Source organism: Teleopsis dalmanni, chromosome 2, assembly GCF_002237135.1.
Source record: "Teleopsis dalmanni isolate 2A chromosome 2, ASM223713v2, whole genome shotgun sequence".
In the NCBI taxonomy this organism is placed as follows: Eukaryota; Metazoa; Arthropoda; class Insecta; order Diptera; family Diopsidae; genus Teleopsis; species Teleopsis dalmanni.
Genome location: NC_051847.1, coordinates 107,697,957 through 107,720,854, shown reverse-complemented (window position 1 = coordinate 107,720,854; position 22,898 = coordinate 107,697,957). Strand labels below are relative to the sequence as shown.

The 22,898-nt window shown below is 31.5% G+C and overlaps 1 protein-coding gene across 1 annotated transcript in view; it reads left to right on the top strand.

Annotated features, from left to right (window-relative positions):
- The window catches only part of LOC119675360 (voltage-dependent calcium channel type D subunit alpha-1-like), a gene marked incomplete at its 5' end in the record, with an annotated part of 236,679 nt that overhangs the window by 78,890 nt on the left and 134,891 nt on the right, over positions 1-22,898 (top strand). The window contains 3 exon segments of the mRNA XM_038086558.1: positions 10,906-11,084; positions 11,181-11,700; positions 11,759-11,984. Of these exon segments, the coding sequence (XP_037942486.1) occupies positions 10,906-11,084; positions 11,181-11,700; positions 11,759-11,984 (925 nt within the window).

Here is a 22,898-nt window from a genome sequence, read left to right as displayed (position 1 = left end):
ATTGAACGGTTGTGTAACTTGGTTTACATTGGTAGTTCTTGTGATATTATGGTGAAGAGTAAAGTCGACACTTTAATAGACGGTATACGTGATCCGGAAACTAAGCGTCAGGTCGTAATGTACTCAAAGAAGACATACTCTGAAACAGTTAGCGGCGGTTTGACATACGAAGCTGCCGGTATAATGTGTTCTTTTACAGCAAAAGTACGGAAAATGAAAACTGGAGTGAAAGCAGGAAGAAAGCCAAGAAGGCAGACAGAAGGAATGACAGAAGGGAAGGCAGGAAGAAAGACAAGAAAGAAGACAAGAAAGAAGGTAAAAAGAAATAGAGGAAAGAGAAGAAAGGAAAGAAGGATAAGAGAGAAGACAAGAGAGAAGATAAGAGGAAGAAGAAGACTGATTCAAATAATGAATAGGGAAAAAGAAACAGAAGAAAGAGAAGAAAGAAAAGGACGAAAGACTATTTCGGTTTAGGTAGTTATGATTTCGTGTTAATCGGCTCTGGTATAGCTGAATCAGTTGAAATTAACATCTGCTTGGACGAGCAAGATTCCTCATATGTTATATATGTTGAGGGTATTCCATTTGAAGTAGATTTCACATGCGATGTTGTTATTCCATGTGAAGCAATTGGCACAAATGACATATTCCCGGCAAATATGCCACTTAAGGCAGATAACATGTTAGCTGTTGATATTCCATCCAATGCGGATGTCTTTGATAGCATGTTGGCTACAGATACTCAAATCGATGCTGGCAGTGCAGTTGATAAACTTTTCAGGATTAATCAGGAAATTAAATATGATGCGGAGATCGCAGAGGGCTTGTGGGTCGCGCATAAGTTATCTTATAAAGATATACCGTTAAACGTTGATGCCGACCTCACAGACGATGAGAACGTGACAATTGATGGAAATGTCTTGTTTCATGAGAATACCACAGATGATGTATTGGCTACGGGTAGTGAATTTAATGCTGATGTCAAAGATGTCTTGTTCGTTTCGGATATAAAAAATAATGAGGATTACACAACTGATATTGATATATTTGATGGTGCGGTTTTCGTTGATAAGTACATTCCTGATTGGCATACTCAATGCATTCACAAATTTGTTGCGTCTAACGTAAGTAGTATTGATGATAGTGATAGCTGTTTGCAAATGGAGGTTTATCAGGGTGACTCAGACGACGCGGGCTTAAAATTCGGAATAACGCCACTTTGCGGCAAGATGACATGTGACTACACTGGAAGTAAGCGGGACCAATTAGATGAAATTCATCGATTTATCAGAAGACCGCTCCTACTGACCAGGAACTGAAATGCTAATGATGATGATGATACTCAAAATCTCCACCCAGTAGCTATAAGTATAGGATAAGCAATTTGTAAATAAATATTGGATTTATAGAATTTCTACAATTAGTAAGTAAGCAAATATTGAAAATATTGAATGAGAACGGTGTGTGTTCGCAATTTGTATCTGATAAAGATGTTGTGATGTTTGTTTGGAGCCCCCCTGTCCTTGATGGAACGAAGATCTGTGAAGGTGTTTATCGAATTCAACAGTCGGGGCATCATAGAGCTCGAATGAAAGTGGTGCATCTGGAACGGCTGGCACCTTATTGCAACTATGTGGTAATTCCTGATCGGGACGAACAGATTTAAGAGGAGGGCAATGTTACGAATTTCATCAGAGTAGCAATGAAATGTTTAAATATTATTTAAACATTACGTCAATTGATATTTTTAATAAAAAAAGTTAGTTTTGAATTTTGTTCGGTGGGAAGCTGCGTTTTACTAAATTGACTCCTAGTAAATACTAGTTCTTTGTAATTCAACAAATATAATAAGAATAGTTTCTCCAATTTTAAAAGTTTACTTCATTTTTTTACAAAATCCTAAGATTCGAATAATCACGCAGGCGATTACGTTACAATATGATTATATGAAAATTTATTTCAAAATATATGTAATTAAAATTAAATATTTTTTAATAAGAAATTAAGATATTAAATTTTTAAATTATTTCAATAACTTCGTTAAATTTAAGCTGTAATTAAAGATAAAAATTTAAGTGAAATCTAATAACAAAATTAATTTATGTTGTTGTAAAAAATATTTAATTTGCTTTTTATAACCTTACTAACGAATCTTAGTGTATAAATTACTATTAAATAAAATTTTATGAAGTAGTCCAAAATTAATATATTTAATTTTTTCAAAGTAAGATCCGTAGAACCGATCCTCTTTACTTATAACATTTCGAAACAAATACTCTTTCTCTATTTAATTCATGTACCTATTCAATATAACAAAGTTTTCAAGTACATTGTGAAATTAACTTTATTCCCATGTCTTAAATTAATAAACCTTAAAATAATAAGTAATATAAGCAATAAATGTAACTCTTAATAAATTCAAAATAAAATATAAATACAAAATCATTTCTGCAATAAAATATTTCGCATTAAGACCAAAATTAATACAAATCAGTTTTCCATACTATTTTGCTGCGATATTTGCCATAATATTGTGCGCTTTTAAATCATCATTTCACACAAATGTGCAGTAGACATTTCGTCTCCGCACATTTGGGTGCATTTTTATTTTCAAGTCTGCACACAAAATGTGCTCCTCGTATTCTTTTCTGCACACGTTGTGTGCGAGGGCAAGCTAGCTGCCGCACACACAATGTGCTGTGCAAAATAACTTCGGCACAAACACCGAATGTGTGTGCGAGTTTTATTTCACTCCACCACATTCGTGTGAAATGTGCATTTTGTTTGTTCACACAAGATGTGCACTTAAGATTGTAACCACCCTTTCTTGCAGTCGTTGCTTATTTGCTGAGATATGCTCAGTCTCGCCAACCTCGTCACAATAAATTTATAGATTGTGACCAAAATATTCAAAGTGCTGTGGTTTTATTTCAATTTCTTTATTTACGTAATGTTTTATTTCGAAATTTATAAATTTTAAATTTATATTTAATATAGGAAAACAAATTACCTTTTTATTTCAAAGAAAATAAAATAAATATATATATATATATATATAAACAAAATTTGAATATGTATTTTTTTTTGTTTCGAAAGGGTAAAAATTAAATAATTAAATAGAGATGTCTTTTGAGAAGTTTCAGTGCTTGAATGTCCTTGATAGATCTTCCTCCTTCAAGCCCCTGGTTTTGTATTCTTCTGACTTTATCTAAAAGTGCAGGATTTATTAGTGGGATTATTCTGGATCTTGTAGAATTACTTTATATACTGTCGACGTGAAACCGCCTGTCATGTCTTAATAATTATGATGCCTTGATTTCGATATTATTTTCATATAAAATATCCTTATGTATTTTAATTTTAGTAACTAATTTGGACCCAGTTGACGTGAAACCACCTGTCATGTCTTAATAATTATTATGCCTTTGTGCCTCTAGAGCTTAGTTGACTTGGTCTACCAAGGTGTATGTGCCTTTAAAATTATAAACCAAAAGTGTACGCATAAGTAAAATGCGCTTCTTATATACACACTCGACCGAGCTTTTGATCTCACGTAATTCTTGTTTAATTTTGCCGTTCTGATTTTCTATTTCATGTTTGGTGCGGTACTCAGCTTGTGCATTTAACTTCTCTTTGAGCTTGTCTTACGGCGAATATTTTTGGCAGTTGTTGTTTTCTTATGTTAACGCTGTTTTGTTTTGATTCTTACAAAACGTGTTTTAAAGCTACATTCGATCGGTGGTGGTTTTTTTATTTATTTTGTTTGTTACGATAAATAAAATGCAAATATTCATCAAATTTAAAAAAAATAAAAATAAGAAACATAATTAACAATAAATAAGGTGAGTTTATTATTCACATTTATTTAATTATATTTTTATATATCATTTCAATATCATTTCAGCTTAGTTTGAGGTGTTATTAAGGCTTGTAAGCGGTTTGGGTTTTGGTAAATTGTTTTGACTAAATATTTTAAATAATAATTAATCTATTTAATTCCAGATATTTGCAACATTTATTACCAGTGAGTCCACTTTTTCCAAGTTTAAATATAAATATATAAAGTGTGTTGTTTTATAAAAAACTGTGTTGTATTGGTGTGTTTTAGTTCGTGTTGTTATTGTTTTTAGTGTACGTTTATTTAGGTGGAAATTTAGTGTAAATTTCCATCCTTGCAAGATGTGCACAAAAATTTTCGCACACCACATTTGTGGTGTAAAATTTTATTTAGAATCGCACAACATTTGTGCGTGGTGTTTTGCATTTTTGTGCACAGCACAGTGTTTTTCTGAACCCTGGTTAAAATATTGGATTTCAAGTATCATATATGTAAAGTGGCCCTTAGACAGCAACGCGCGTTGACAAACGCACGAAGTCTTCTCTCGCCATTACACATTAAATTTACCAACAATTTTTTAAACATGCCTCCAGCAAAGAATGCAAAATTTGTTCACTTATCAGTATTAAAGCAATCGCTTAAGTGTCGACAGCGACTGCTATGCGTAATTTCCTTACGAAAAATGATGTTTTACATTTAATTTATAATTTTAATTTATATATTTATATTTATGTTTATGATTTCAATTTATATATTTATTTTTATATATACTATATTTTATTTAATTTAATTTTTTTTTTGGTATATTTTAATAACAAATTTTGCGTAGGTCCACAATGCAATTAATATTTAATACAAAATATTCATTGTAATTTAATGTTTTTTTAATTTTTTTTTAGCCCAAGGTTATTAATATTTTAATTCTTCTTAATAACATGTTTTGGAAATTAAAAAATTTTACCTAGGTAGAAAATACAAATATTTAAAATAAAAGATACAATTCATTCATATTTGCAAAGCATCGCATGCTAACGACAAATCAGGCGTGCATTTAAACGATGTTTACGCTTCCATTTCTCAAAATAAATGAAATTTTGCATGCCGATCAAATCCGACTGTATATGCAAAAACACGAGCGTGGTTGAAGAAATATCAACATTTTTTGATTTTCGTGAACACATTTCTTAAAATTTCCAATGCTAATAGTAGCACAAACAAATTTCGCATTTCACAAAGTAGAAGAAAAGTAGGAAAAGAAATCCTCATGTTAGAGCGATTTTTTAGTATATTTGTTGTTTTATCTGGGGCGTGTTTAAAAAATTGTTAAAAAATTAATCGTGTAATGGCAAACGCGCGTTGACAACGAGCGTTGCTGTCTAAGGGGCCCTTAACATGAGACAGAAACAATTCTATGCACTTTATTACACGTTGCTCAACACTTTAAGAAACAAGCAAATTTTGTTGGGGTGAAAGTGATCTATTTCCTCATGATTATTACTTCTTACTAATGGCGCCAACTGATAGTTCACATGTGCAGCCTCGATGAAATATGGCAACTTAGAAAAACTTTAAAAACTATGCGTTCCTTGTTAGTATTTTATGTAATGTATTCTTTTATTTCGTATTGTCATAAAATTAATCTTTTTCGCGAATATAGTTATGATTCTTTAACTATATGTTATAAGTTAAGAAGACGAACGATACGAAGATATTGTCATATTGTAATCCAAAATTTGTCTTCAGTTTAATAATTTGAAGAGTACAATGTACAATATGTAGTATAAAAATGTATATCATCTGTGATATTGTATTAAGATATTTAATCCTGACCAGAGATATACCGGTCTATTCTGACAAAGATCTTTAAAGATCTTTCATAAGATTTTCGTTAGATCGAATATAAGGCCGTTTGTACGATTTTAGATATTCTAGCACAAAAATCTTTTAAAAAAAGTTTTATCATTTGGAATTCGTGATAGAAAGCTGTATTGTTCTATTTGTTTCGTGATGAAATCAAAAAAAGCTGGTAGTCACTACTGCATGCAAGTAAAAAACTGAAGTTTTATAAAAATGTGATGGAAACATTACAGCGAAATAGTGGCTTAAATATATAGTATCAATAAATAAATCAATGTTAAATAAACATTAAAATTTAAAGGTATAAAAAATATGTACATTACGTATATAAATAAATAAATAAATATAAATATATTCATATAAAATATACACTTATGTTTGAATTTTTATAGCTCATTTCATCTTTAGAAAGGCTGAAAACAGCTTTTGCAGTGATTTGATTTTTAATTTTTTGCAGTGAGTGCGAAGCATCAACAGCCTCATTGCGAGACTTTAACATACTGAAACCATATCTTAGGAATGATAGTGGAAGATTGGAGCACCATTCAGTGGACACAAGCCCATTCAGGTAATCAATGGCAGTTTGCAGAGCAGAAGGGCTCAGTATTTAGCGGGCTAAATTTATCAAATCCGAAGATGGATGAATTCGATTAAGGGAGGACAAGCTATTGGTGAAGGGGCGGGGTTTACGCAAATTTGCAGGAGTCCAGTTAAGAATAAGACCTAAGCTCGAGTTCAAAGAAGCCACGATAACGGAAGAGCCACAGAATAGATGAATTGGGGCGCTTGTGCCTCATAGCCTCAAGCCGCATTGTTGGTAGGGGTTTTACCTGCAAAATGTCGGCGGGATTTCGATCGTATATGAAGTAACGCCTAGCAAGTGAAAAAAGTAATAAGCAGAGAGGGTAGAGAAGGTGGTTGGAGATTCTTATTGGAGATTCTGTGGAGGAAGAAAATCTCATGTTAACGAGGCAATCATCAACGCAGCATACTTGCTGAACGCATGGGGTAAGAAGATGGGCGATGTAGATATTAAAGAGATTGTGGTCTAGAATTAAGTCCTGATGGACACCGTCGAAGATGGGGTAGTCACTAGAAATGGTTGCGCCAATTCTGACCATAAAGGATCTATTGGTGATAAACTGGTAGGTAATGCTAAATAGTTGGGTTGGGGCTTCACAGACAAGAAATTTGTGAACTAGGCATTCGGACCACATTGTGTCAAATGCCTTTTTGATGTCTAGGCTAATTGCACAGTGGATTACTTGTTGGCAAAACGAACACACATGTCATTCGGAAGGTAGTGCAATGCACCCACGGCATTGTTGAATAACTTCAGCTTGCTTTGTATGAAGGTTTCATACAGTTTGTTCACTGAGTTAAGGAGAGATATGGGACGACAAGATTTTGGGTCGGATTTGGGCTTTACACTTTTGTGGAGAGGGCGCACAGTTGCGTTTTTCAGAAGGAAGTATTACTTTATTTACGGTACTTATTTATAATATTTACATTTTATGTTTCAAGTATTTATATGTTCGAACTTGATATTCGAGTTATGAACGGCAGAAGCGTAGTCACCACAATACTCCACCTCTAGTGGAGCTAAAGTGCAAAACGAATTATTTTGCCGGATTGGCTTTGCTTTTCGAATTGTGTGCCTTTCAAGGCGCTGTAATGTAACTTAAATATGCATGCTGGTTTCAATCTATCTGTTGATAAAAACCTCTCCTTATCGTTAATTAATATTTGAAATATATATATGCACACTTATATAATCCCGGATGAATGAGTTCGGTTTGCTTCGAGTTGTGCGTGGTAATGGCTAGTTGTAAGTTGTTTACATTGTTTCTGAATTTTTGTATCTATTTTGTTGTAGAACGTATCTTAAATAAATCCCTAGGAATTTGTTTATAATTGACCGGTGTTGGCAATGATATGACCGTCAGACTTGAGAGTGTGTCTGGTATAATATTATTCTTTACTAGTGTATGCTGAATATCAGTGATGACTTAACTGTCTGGGTGACGTTTTCTGTGTTGTGAAATGTCAACCTTCTAAAAAATACAGGAAATGTTTAATTGAAGCATAAATAGAAAGCAATTCTATATCGTATGTACTGCACTGAATTTGTGCGCTTGTTAATTTTTTAGAGAAAACTTCTATTGGCTTTCACTCACCGTCAATTTGTTATTGAAGAACTGCTCCAAGTACGAAGTCTGAAGCTCCTACTGTTAATAAGGTAATCTCACTGTGTTTCGGATAGCAAAGAAGTGTTGAATTGGCTAATTATTGCTTACATGTGTTAAATGCTTCCCAAAGTTCCTCAGTCCACGCGATCAATGTTTTATCACCTCTTACATTACTTCTTTGTATGCTATTTAACATACTCAAAAATCTTTTTAACTGTTGTCGTGCCGTGACTCTAGCAGCTAGTGTTTGTAAACCTCTAGACTAAATATTCCAAAAATTCTAGTTCAGGTACACCAAAGGCACATTTTTTTAATTTGATGGTTAAATTAAATATACGTAAGCGCTGCAATAGTTTTTTCAAATGTTCAGTATGTTCTGTTAAATCACTTGATACAATAATAATAGAACATATGCAAAATCGAAACCTTGTATTACTTGATCCCTCAATCTTTGGAAAGTAGTGTAATGATCAATTTTTTTTGGTCTTTGTCAAAACAAAATTGATATTACAGTTTTTTCATATATAATACATATTTTTTTATATTCATTTTTATTCTGATAAATAAATAAAAAAAATATATATTAAACACTGGCAAGAAATCAAACAAAAAAAAAATAACAATGAGAGAAATAAAATGTTGACTGATGTTTACATTTTCGCTTTCGCCAAAGCTGAGAGTGCAGCTTAAAATCGCAAGGTGAGAAAAAAAAAGAGGGGAAAGTTGAGTTCGATGGCCAGAGCAGAAAAAACGGAGTCGAAATAAAAAAACAGTTTGGTTGCTTTGGAAGTCGCGTGGTTTTTTTGTTTTGAGGCAGTACGGTTGATACTCCTCGGCGGATGGTTAGTAAAAAGATAAAGGGAACAAAAAAAAAACGGCGGATTCTGAGTACAAATAGAAAGTGAACTACAAACGGCGGATTCATAATAAAAATATAAAGTAAACTAAAAACGGCGGATTCTTAGTGAACTACAAACGTAATAAACGAAAACATTCAAATAAAGGAATAAAATCAAGTGTATAGTTGGTGACTCCAAGCCCTGTATTGTGTTAATTTTTTTACACTGAGGAAGGGGTATTTTGAGCTGCATTTGGTAGATTCATTTCATCGATAAGAAACTGGTGGGCTTACAAAGGAAGCCAACCACATTTTAAAACTGTCAATTATTTTCGGGTGTTGCTGGCGATCAGCGGCAGATGTATGTAGCAGCAGCAAAGAATTCCACAGCATGTGTTTATATTATGCATATATATTATATCAATTGTCATTTTTTTTATACATAATTTTTTTGTTTATATTAGTAATTGAATTTTGTATGTATAAATACCTATATAAAGTATATTACAGGCATTGTATTATTTATGTTATTACTTAGTATTGTATTAGGTTTTTTTTTGAAATATGTCTAGTGTGTAATAATGAAGCATATACTATATAAACTGTATTATTTATTTTATTAGTTTTTCTTTTTGGGAATCTCCTGAATTGTTTATTCTTAGTTTAAATAGATAAATTTTATTTTTGTACTGAACCCTGGTATACGCTGAGTATATCCCGGCCGTGGAAAGGGCCGAAAAGGTCGTTACAGTAGGTGCTGCATTGCATAAACAGAATGCTATTTTTGTTAATTCAAAATTTCTAAATGGCATAGTGACTACAGATTTATTAATCTCTTCTCCAGCTACTGGAATGTGATGATACGCTTTAACAACATCCAGTTTGCTGAATATTTTCTTTCCTACAAGAAAAGATCCGACATCATGAATGTGTGGTACAACATATCTTTCTGGGATGGTCCTAGCATTAAGATTGCAATAATCTCCGCAAACCCTCCATTCGCCATATGATTTGTTGACAATAAAAATGGGACTGCACCAATTGCTGCTGGATGGACAACAAATCCCCAGTTTCATCATTTCATCGATGATAAACGACGAGGTTTGCAAAATATTGGTACACCAGCTGTTGTTTGAATGTGATGCTTTATATTGTATTTAGTTTTGGTATGAAAATTTAATTTAGTTAAGTTCAATTATTCTTGAACAACTGATTTTATTTCTGTTGAAGTAACAGAAATGTGGTTTTGAACACATGTTCCACTTCGTTCTGATTTAATTACAGGATCAATCAATTTGTTAATTATATTGTCAATTAAGAGACCAAATTGTGAGATAAAATTAGAACCAATAATAGGTTTTGTGACCTTGGCTACAATAAATTCCCATGCCAGTTGTCTTTTGAAACCAAAATTAATTATAAGTTTCTTCTTGCCATATGTTTTATTTGATTTGCTGCATACAAAGTTAAGGCATCAGATGTATTTACTTTTTCAGCTTTTGTAACCGGGTAAACTAATATATCTGTTCCTAAGTCAATGATAAACCTGATTTTTGTATTTTTTTTATCACAAATAAACAAGCGACCAATTTCTGTGCAATGCTCACATGTCACCAAAAATGAGGAGGCCATTAGTTTTTTGGTTGTTTATTGTTCGCAAATGTGCTTGGTTGAACACATTTTTTGCACTTTAAAAATTTAAAATGGAACCAACACAGTGGTTTGTTTTTGCTTAGTGATCGAAAATGTTTGTTAGATTTTCTTGACCGATCGGCAATTATTGCAGTTATGAAAATTACTTATTTTATTTTGTTTTGCTAGTCGTTAAAACGATTGTTTTGCGGGATCATCAATTGTAGTTGTGTTTTCCCTCCAGACGGAAGAGTTATTTTATTTCCGGTACTTATTTACGATATTTACGTTTTATATTTCAAATGTTCATATGTCCGATCGATATGTTCGATGTAGAAGGTTAGATGCGTAGCCACCATACACAGCTGCCTGAATATGAAAGATCTTTCAAACGATCAAAATTGCTCAGATAGTACAATTTGTTATATTACATAAAAATTAGTCTGCAATTATTGTAAAGAAATGTGATATTTGTATTAAAAATTTTAACAATAAATTGTAGTAGGATTTATGAAATTATATTCTTATTTTGATTGAAATATGAATTACAGGCGAATATTTAAACGAACGTCCATGCGGGTCAGGGTTTAAGTGCCCATCCGCATTTAGCTGTTATGACGAATGGGTGGGGCCTAATCATGGAATAACAAATTTCGACAATTTTGGTTTAGCGATGCTAACTGTATTTCAGTGTGTTACACTTGAGGGATGGACTGATGTATTATATAGTGTAAGTATTTCATTTATGCTGTGCATGAAGAAAACTCATATTAAAAATCAAAGGAATTGTCGTTATTGTTGAGTAATAATTTATAAACTTTTTTAGATTCAAGATGCTATGGGTAGCACGTGGCAGTGGATTTACTTCATTTCAATGGTAATATTAGGAGCATTTTTTGTAATGAATTTAATTTTGGGTGTGCTATCAGGCGAGTTTTCAAAAGAGAGAACTAAAGCCAAAAACAGAGGCGATTTTCAAAAATTAAGAGAAAAACAGCAAATTGAAGAAGATTTAAGAGGATATTTAGATTGGATAACACAGGCGGAAGATATTGAAATTGACGGTGATGCAACTGTTATACAGGATCGAAAAATTAAAACTTCAATCGAAATAACATCATCGGTACATATAGAAAATATTGGACAAGAAATTTCAATTGGTGAATCATGGTGGAAAAAAAAAAAGAAAGTTGCTGATCGCATCAATCGAAGAATGCGAAGATCTTGTCGAAAAGCAGTAAAGTCACAGGCTTTTTATTGGCTAATTATAATTCTAGTTTTTTTAAATACGGGAGTTTTAGCTACTGAGCATTATATGCAACCTCATTGGCTAGATAAATTTCAAGGTAAGTTTTGTCTAATAATATTGTATGCATCTAATTACAATAAAATATTTTGTTTTAGAATATACCAACATATTTTTTATTGCACTCTTTACATGTGAAATGATGTTAAAAATGTACAGCTTGGGTTTTCAGGGATATTTCGTTTCGCTCTTCAATAGATTCGATTGTTTTGTAGTAATTGGAAGCATAATGGAAATGGTTCTTACCAACACGCATATCATGCCTCCACTAGGAGTATCTGTTCTGCGCTGCGTTCGATTATTACGCGTATTTAAAGTCACAAAGTAAGTTTTTCATAATTATTGCATCTGTAAATTTAAGATATTTTATACAAAATTTGAATTATTTGGTGAATTCACATTGAAAAATTTGAATACATTAAAATTAGCAGATAATAAGTTTGTATACTTTCTATACTGTGAAATATTATATATAAATATCTAGTTATTTTATTTTAATTCAAGCTTAACTTCAAATTCAAGCATATGTTATATTTTTGTTTTTCATAATACACGTGCTTTTCTTATAATATTTGTAATAATTATTTTAATAAATAATTATTTTAAAAAATCGAACTGATGCACAGTTCTACAGTTCTGATTTAACGTTGTTGCATTTGAAAACCATGTCTTGGAGGTGTCCGCAGGAGATTGAAAAAAATGCAGTGGCAAATGATTCATTGCTGTGAACGCATTCAAAAGTGTGTTAATCATAATGGACAATACTTCAAGAAACAATAAAGCGTGGCTCAAAATATAAATAGTGACCGTCGTTTATAAATATATATTATATTACTATTATTAGCATTTTTATTACAATATAAAATTGTATAAACTTAGCCTAGTCAAATAAATTTTTAAAGTTAAAATGAAGTTTTTCCAATTTTGTCGATCTCTTGCAATGCGTCTTAGTTTATTTATTGACTTATTTGTTTCGCGTTATATGATTTTGCTTCAAGTATTGCGTGGTCTACTTGCGACTTCTGCCTTGAGGGTTCGAGGTGTATAGAAACAGGAATGATATCTGTTAGTTTTATAAAAAATTCTACCATCTAAATCAAGACTCTAGCCAGGACCACAAGTTTATAAGAATGATTATAGATATCTGATTATAGAGTATAGGTATCTGATTATAGATATACAAGCATTTTAAAAATATAGAAAAAACTATTCCACGCTATTATTTGACGATGACAACGTAATTCCGCCTTCGGAGAAATGCTGTCGGAGTCCCTAATCCTTCGCTTAGTCACAACGAAGTTTGTATTGCTATATAGTGATTAGAAAACAACAAGGGGATCAACTCAGATCAAATGAAAGTATGCCTAACGATTGAAATCTTAATTCCTTCTGTTGGGTGTTGAAATAAAGCGACCCGACGATTTTTGCCAACTATCGCGGGATCAGCCAGCCTAATATCTGTGTTGAAAGAGCACTGAAACTGGAGGAGATGAGAAGAGCGGCGTCAGACAGAAACCCGGAAACAGATTTTGGCAATTTAAGTAAATAAAACTTTGGTTTGTTTTATCATTAAAATTGCTAGTTTTAATGTGCTTCACAATCGCTCGATATCGACAATGCCTACATGAATATTAGGTGTAATTCCATTCCTTTAGTTCTAAAAAGATCTTTTTTATTTGAACTTACTATCTGTGGTTTTTTCTCACCATTCGGTTGTGTGTTTCCGAAAGTAAAATATGAATAGTGCAATGTACTTTCACCTAGCTTCTACTCAACATATCGATCGATAACCCTTCTCGTGGTGGGACTATTACCAATGATTATCGACGCGAGCTGAGTTATAAGCTCTTCAACCGAAAATGCGAAAACCGAAGGTGTATCAGTTTCTCTGTAAATAACTTGCATAACGGCGTGGTTTTCGCCATATTAAAATAATCTATTTAAATGATTTTAGACTAGGTGGCAGCCCTATCAATAGGCTAGGGCGCAATAACCTGTTATAACTGAAAACTTTTTATCCCCAGAATGTTTACAAAGAGAATAAGTCGACCAGTACAACTATTGACGAAACCTCGCAATACTGAAATAAGGCGATTTGGAACACAGAACGTTAAAATGAAAGTAATGTAACATATATCAATACGGCGTTGGTATTTTAGTCATAGACTGTAAATATTAGGTGTACCGGTATGAAATGAGGGTTTTTTGGTGAAAATAAAACACTAATTATTAATAGGAAAGTAAAAAACATTTTATTCAAAGTATTGGCCATTGCTTTCTACACATTTTGACCACCTTTCTGGCAATTTGTGGGTACCACGCCAAAAAAATTGTTCGTCTTTTAAAGCAAACCAACCAGACACCCAATTTTCGATCTCCTCGTAGGAATCAAAGTGCTGCTCAGCCAATGCGTGTCCGATCGATGAAAACAAATGGTAGTCGGAAGGAGCTAAGTCTGGTGAATACGGCGGGTGGGGCAGCAGCTCCCAGCCAAGTATTTTGATTGCATCGTGAATCCGTTTTGCTTTGTGTGCAGGTGCATTGTCATGGAGCAGAATTACCTTGCCGTGTCTTCTGGCCCATTCTGATCGTTTCTCGATCAATGCATGGTTCAAATTTATCATTTGTTGTTCATAGCGACTAGCATTGACGGTTTCACCAGGTTTTAGGAGCTCGTGGTACACCACACCTTTTTGGTCCCACCAAACACACAGCATTGTCTTCTTGCCGAATCGATCTGGTTTTGCAGTCGATGTTGATGGTTCTCCCGGATTAACCCATGATTTTTTCAGTCAAGGATTCTTAAAATAAATCCATTTTTCATCGGCAGTAACAATCCGATGCAAAACCGATTTTCTTTCGTGTCTTTGAAGCAAAATTTCACAAGTGTTTTTTCGGTTTTCCGTCTGTCTTTCATTCAATTCATGTGGCACCCATTTTCCACACTTTTGGATCTTTCCCATAGCTTTTAAACGGTCAGAAATTGTTTGTTGTGCAACATTTAACATTTCTGCCATTTGCTTTTGACCCAAAGTGTCATCTCCATCCAATATCGTTTGCAATTCGGCGTCTTCAACTTTTTTGGCGGTCTCCACGTTCTTCATTTCTCACATCAAAATCAACTGTTGAAACCATCTTTTGCATGTTGCTTCTGATAGAGGATGATCACCATATGGCTCGACAAGCATTCGATGCGACTCTGCACCACTTTTCTTCTAATGAAAACAAAAAATTAATGCTTTCCGCAAATCATCACTTTCTGGTACAAAATTCGATATTTTTAACACGATGAAAAAATATGATGTTGTCTGTTCAATGACTTGATGTGTACTAAGTAATTTCACACATGTCATAGCAAACAAACAAAAAAAATAAAGGCTCGTTCACAACAAATGTTCCCTGTCAGAACATTTGTATCTTTACGCTCACTTCATACCGGTACACCTAGTAAGTAAATATCAATTTTTTCAAAATTTGGCACAAAATAATATTTTCTATTTCACACAAAAAACTAAAAAATAAAATATTAACATTACAATATTATTAAAAATATCAAAAATTATGAAAACATTATTTTAAATATTATAAAATATTATAAATTAAAAATTAAAAATTAAAATTAAAATTAAAATTAAAATTAAAAATTAAAAATTAAAAATTAAAAATTAAAATTAAAAATTAAAAAGTAAAAGTCTTATCAGTCCACACTAACGTCCGTACAGAATGGATTTGAAACCTACGAACTCCTTTTCGGGAGCTAAAAATCTCAGTCCTTTAACAGTTCCCACTGACGCGTTTCGTCTGGGAACTACCCAGACTCATCAGAGTGGATTGAAAAAATACGTTCGTAGTCATGTATCAAGTATATGAGATTCTGTCCACTTATCATTATAAAATTCAAATATTACTTACATTTATGCTAATTCTTTACATTTTTTTACACTTATTAACTAAACAATATATTTATATATATATAAATAAGTAACTAAGTAAGTAAGTAACTTTTAGAAGTCTGTGACACTAACGAACTAAAAATTGATGAGACATTGTTGTCACAAAAACGTAAGCACAAAATTACATGGACTGTTTCTGAAAATCAGATAGATCACGTATGTGTCAGTGCGAAATGGAGTAGTTGTCTTTCTGATGTGCGTGACAAGTGAGATGCAGATATAGTTCAGACCACCACCTTGTGGTAGCAAATATCTACACACGAGTTCATTATCCGAAGAAGCACCACGTAACAAAATGTGTGCTGTAATCTGAAAAAAATTAACACCCAGGTCAACGACAAGCTTTCATCAATACGCTACAGAGTAAAGTTTATAATCCTGCGGTATTATAGGTATTATGGTATTATCGACTGGTTACTAACCTTTTCTTTGTCAACTCCCTAAATTAAAGTAATTTTAAAAGTCAATGAACTGCACTGACCGTTTAAGTAAAGTATGTTTTAAGAAACAAGAAGTGAAACAAACAAATGAGAAGTGAATGAATTGCATTTAATAATTAATAAGTGAAATATTATTAAGAAACTGAATAGAAGGTGAGAGAAGGAGCGGTGAAGAAAATAATATTTCTAGAATCAAGGTAGCATGGAGTACCAGATAGGATCCAATAACTACAGTACTGTCAACATAACACTTTGTAACAATTATGAAGTTAGACACAAGATTTATCAATATAATTTTTAACTTTATTGGCAAAGCCAATCGGATTCACAAGCAGTTAAAACATCACTGTCCTATCTTAAGAAATACGTTACATCCACAACAACCACAACAATATACAACAAAATATACAAAATAAAAAGAAATTACAAACAGGCGTACAACGACGTGATATAACAACAAACAATGGATCGAGTTAGTGTAAAAAGTGGTTGAATGATTGAAGTAAAATAAACTATGTGTTTGAAATAAGTTTAAAATGAGTGAGCATAATTTCAAAAAATTGTATTGGATTTATTTGGAAATTATTTGGTTATGGTTTCAAAGAAAAGAAGAAGGTAAAAAAGAACTTTTAAAACTTCTCTATTTAATTGTAACTTACTACCAGTTAACCCACTAGAGTGATAACCAACAAGATAAATATTTTTACGCAAATTTAAAGAAGACATCTCGGTAACACTTTTTAATGTGATCACTTTGAATTATTTACCAGTAAAGAGTTTTAGCTATTGAGAATTCAAAAAGTAAAACGATAAAATACCGTTATCGTACTCCAATGAATAACACAGAAACACATTTATGTATACAACTATCCTAATGTTAGAATTTTTTGTAGCAAATTTAGTAAACAACATACTGTTATGCGGGCAAATGCATTCATAGAACTTACCTAAATTTAATTGGGAGTTTTCAGCTTGTATTTGCTTTTATTCAATAACTATTAGAAATACAGAAGAACTTTGTATGAGTGAATTGTTTATTTTTAATAGGTCTATAACTTTAAGGCACACAGTTTTTTATGTAAAATTAAATACGTCGGAGATATAAGCAATCAAAGATGAATCTTATGGAAAAAATCGTTATTTTCCAATCTTTGGGGCTCTTGGGCCACCCTTTCCACTTATCCAATTGAACTAAAATTTTACACAGATTATTTTTTTAGTAAAATGAACTGATCTGGGGGTGCCGTCAACCGATTTTACGAAAAAAAAATTGCCCATATACCTTAATGGCACCCTAGAGTTCAACCTTCTACATCTGACTCTTACGTAAGCATTGTAAAGCAGTTGGAGCTCAAAAACGCTGAATTTTACACTTACAAACCAAAAAGCGAGAGAAGCTTTAGGGTTATATTAAAAAATTTGCATCATTCAACCGATATTGATGAAATCAAAAATACACTTCTGGACCAAAAACATACGGCTGTAAACGTATAGAACATTAAACGTAGAGCGTCAGCAGAACCTATTCCCATGTTTATTATTGAACTTGCACAGTTACATTCGAACCACCTCACCTGAAAAGTGGAATTACTCAATGTGTAAACTGCCAGCAGTATGGGCACACAAAAGGATACATTCACCGCAAACCCAAATGCATCAAGTGCGCTGGAAACCATGCATCTGTAAATTGCGAAAGGAAAAGCAGATCAAATGATGTCAAATATGTTTTATGTGAGGGAAATCATCCAGCCAACTACAAATACATTGCATAAATTATTATGCAATGTATACAAAAAATGTATAAACTATTTTAAAAAATTAAATTGAACATTACATAAATAAACAATAATTTTTATACAAAAGACAAATAAAAATATATGTAGATGTCACCAAACAAATCTTTTTAATTTTAAAATGCTATTGCGACATTCACTTTAAAATTATGGGACGAAAAGTAGATTTCCAACAAAAAAAAGAACCTGAATAGAAAATTTTGAACAAGAAACAAAGAATTTTTCACTAGTTAAATATTAAATCGACATTTATTTACCACTAAACTATTACTACCAATGTTTATTAAATGTAATAAATAAAAAACAAAACTACCACTAAATTTTAATTACTATATTATATAATACCATTAATTATGAAACAAATTAAAACAAATTTAATATTTTCTTTGTTAGCAGTAAAAGCAAAAAAAAAATTTAATGTTTATTTTCGGATGCACTTTTATTTCTTGTCGTTGAATGCTGCTTTTTTCTCTCTATTTTTGGACTAAATTTTTTCTTTAACCAATATTTACTTATTGTTGCGTCTACCTGTTGGTAGTTCCGCGTCCTCAGAAACCACTCATGGCACGGTGGCTAGCCCGGTATGCTCGCCGGTGTTGGGGTGGGGTTCTTGGCAACTGAGGAATCGCTGCAGACAACAACAAAAAAAAATTCGTGCCATGTTTTTTTTAGTTCGTGTCCTAACTAACCAAATCTATCTATAATCCATTAATATTTCATTTATACATTTATTTATATTCATATAATAATATTCAAATAATGAGTATGATATTCACATAATAATCTAACTTCATTAATTATTTCAATGCTTAAAAACAAAAAACTATTATTTATCTAATTCATTCTACTTGACCTAAATTACTTCAATATATCTACGCAAAAAAAAAAAATATATATATAACTAAAGCTATTATTATTTATTTGGGTTTCTTAAATTTAAAAAAATCCTCATCGAATAATGTGGGGAGAGTCTTGCCCTTGATGGTCACTACTACTGCAGCTGCCTTAGGAAGTTCGGTATACGCCAGGCTTGCACCTAGGTCGCTGGTCCTACCTCTGGATAACCCTACCGCTTTCATTTCAGTCATGATGGACTTTTCCACTCCCCAGTCGACGTTCTTAACAGCACCAGCTTGTATCGCCATGTTTTCTTTGAATGTGGGAAACACTGGTAATACATCCGGTAATGCTTGAGTGCTGTTCGTAAAATGTTTCATTTTTAAAATCACGTGAAAATAGTTGAATACAATTTCTTTTTAAGGAATCCCTGTCTTAGGAAAAATGATTGGAACGTCGCACTAACACCACCCCTTTATATAGATTCAACAAAATCTCATAATGAAGTTATAAACAAAATAATAATAAATAAAAAAATATATTCTTGTAACTTTTTTTTTTTTTTTATTATATACTATAAATACAGAAATTGTTTTATGACGTTTATAATATAATTTCAAAGTAGTAATAAAAATTTTACCAAATATTTCCCCATATATAGATATTTACGTTATTTCATATATGGATATTTACAATATTTCCTATATAGATATTTACAATGTTTCATATATATATATAGATATTTACAAAGAATTTCATATATACATATTTTTCTAATAAAATTTTACTAAATATTTACATTATTCACTAATGTCTTCAATATATATATATATTTTTATCAAAAATAATATAATAAACCTATTGTGATTACCAGGTTTTTATTCATTCCTTTCTCAACAACTATTTTTTTTTCTTTGTTATACTTATTATGGTGACAATTGGTGTATATACAAAAAAAAACTTCCCTAACCAAAACACCAACAAAAGAATAGAAAATAGAAAAAGAAAATTGTAGTACTGATAATAAACATGAAACCAAAAGAAAAAAATATTCAATTATAAAACACTCAGTTTTTAACTGAGTAAATTAGTTATCTCTTTTACGTTTGCTATTTGTTCTCATAGCTTACCTTGCAGCCGCAGAAATGACGTCACTCCAGCCACCGCTGTGACCTAGCTATAAATTCAAAAATCCCAAACAACTAAACAAAGAAATAAATATTTAGACATCAGTGGTTGTAATTGATTTTTTTTTTTCTTTTTTGATATGTTGATATTTTTCTCTTTGATATTACAGATTGATCCAAAAACAAAAAAAAATTATAGTTATCAAGTCATTCAAAACAGTTTTCTTCTTGTAAATGATAAAACAACCAAATAAAATATATATCTTTTTTATTCTTTTTTTCTAATTTAATATAAGATTAATAATAACTAAATAATAAATTTAATAAAAACATAAATGAAATTATGCAGTTAAAGCTTTAAAGTTTTTTTTTTTTTTTTTATTCTTTTCTTTTATTCAAATTGTATCCTTAATAGCTGGAATACCTGGCCACCGTTGTATCCTAACGGTGGATCCAGTTGCCGTTACTGTCCTTCAGTTCCTGTTGTTTCCTTTTACGTCTGTTAGATATTGAGTGCGATGATTTTTATTCAAATTCTTATGATCAGTTATAGCACTTTTTCCTTCTTCTTCTTAAAAAAAGACTTCTTTTCCATCTTTCAATTCATACTTTTATTAATTTTACATAATTTTTTTTTTGTTAAAAATTTATCTATTCTTGAACTTTAGTAACTTTCATTAAATTTAAACAATTTTTGTTAAATATTTAGCTATTTCCGAATTCAGTTCACTTTTTATACCTTATACTAAGATTTTTAATGAATTGGTGCACTTTTAATAAAATTTAATAATAAAAACAAATTCTTGTTAAAAATTCTGCGTTTTTATGTGCTTTTAATAAAATTTAATAATAAAACAAATTCTTGTTAAAATTTTGCGTTTTTATGCACTTTTTATAAAATTTAATAACAAAACAAATTCTTGTTAAAATTTTGCGTTTTTATGCACTTTTTTTAAAATTTAATACAAATTATAATCAATTTTGCATTTTTATTCAATTTTATCAACGTTGAATAAAATTTATCATTAACTTTGAATCTTTGTTCAATTTAATCAACATTTAATAAAAAAAATTTTTAATTAATTTTTGGATTTTTTATTCACTTTATTCAAGTTTAAAAACAATTTTTAATTAATTTGGAAACTTTGTTCACTTTTCATAAATTAAATTTAAAAAAAAATTTTCTTTTGTCGACTTTTAATAACGAACGTGAACTGATATGTTCCACTTGCCGTTCTCAGAAAACACCAAAATACAAGAGACCGAATCAAGCCTCCGCTGGCTCTTTTATAGTCAATTTGTCTAACTGCTCAATCCTCCTGCCACGTTAGTGATCCTGTTAACTCTTTGGTTACTGTAGACTGCCCTTGAAAAGTTTTCACCACTCTCCTAGTTGGCTTTGCTGGTTTTGTTTTGTGTTTATTTAATTGTTGGAGGGTGATGACCTCTAAGAAAGCTTACTTTATTTTTTCCTTCCAATAAAGTTAAAATTTGTCTTAAGTGTATCAGTGTATTATTTGTACTTGGCAATACCATCTTTTATATCTAAGTCAAACTTTACTGGAGCTTTCGACCTAATTCGCCTCAATTATATCGATCAAAACAAAACGAAACAAAAGCTTTTACACGATTTTTATATATTATTTTGTCTGTGCGAGCAATGCACATGAATAAATTGTAAAGAAAAAAAATAAGTGATATCAGTGCAATATTTATATATAAAAAAAAGAAAAAATGTTTAAAAAACAAAAACATTATGAGATGAACAGGTGCGAGGTCGAATGGTGACTTGCTCGGCCAACTAACCAAAAAAAAAAAACAACACCACAGGCAGAGACATTGGCTGATTTTTTTATGGACATCGCGGGAAGTTCGAGGTAATGTCTGTAACATTTACTTCATTCTTATTGGATTAAATATTCTATTCCCTCACAGGCCTACATAACAGGATCGATAGTGTCGATGTTGCCTGCAACATGGAACACACTCGTAAGAATTTACATGTAGGCTCTCTCTTTTTTTTTTTTTTTTCTTAGTTGGAATTACTTATATTTCTGTGCCCAATGTGTGGCTTCGATCCACGCCCTATGTTAGAGTCTCATGCTCTACCGACTGAGCTACTAAATACCTTATCTATCTGGACTATTTTCTCTAATACACTTAATATTTTTCTAATATATATTTCTTTTCTCCTCCTGGTGTCTTGACCTTAGTTCTAAAAACATAGTTTACCTTTGCTTCCGCCCAGTGTCAATATCATTGAAAAATCATTGTGAATTAGAAAAGTGACAAGAAGTCTTTTTAAATACAAATGTAATCAATGTACCTTTCCTACTCTTATCAGTTTAAAAAAAATTAATATTTAAATATAAAATCTATTATTTTTTTTTTCTTTGTAATCGCATGAAAATTAATGCGAAATAAAATAATTCATTTGATTAATTATCCCTTACAAGGACGCTTTACAATTGCTGTTACCAACCATCAGTTCTACTAGTAAAACAAGTAACGGCCCACCAGCAGTAAATATACTTATTCTAATGTTATCATAGCAGTGTGTGACTTTCTGATATTTAACTTGTTGAAACACATCTATTTCATATTCAGCATAAACAACTCCTTCGCTATATAACAATATGCCTAATCCTGTGCATATAGTAATCAAATTGCCTTCAGGACTGGTATCACGTGTATCACCACCCATATCGCGAGATGTCAGTTTTCTAATATTCTGCAAGGTTCTTGCATCTGATAACATTATAAACGATCGATAAGCAACTACACATAGTTTATAAAAATAATAAATTAAGATAACGTTATACTGACAGTCTGTCAGCTTACGAGAAAATTTTTGTTTGAAAGTTTCAACATTAAACATGTGCATATAATCATTTAGCGATAACGCAGCTATTTCCTTAAATTCGTTATTGGAACACAATGACCATAATCTTTTCTCTGTATGACAATCCTTCACAAATATTGGATTAATTGTATCAAAAATAGGACCACAGTCCGGAAACTTTATGTCATCTTCATTAGCACACCCAAGTGCTAAACGGGAGACTTCAGAACCTGATACTATAACTTC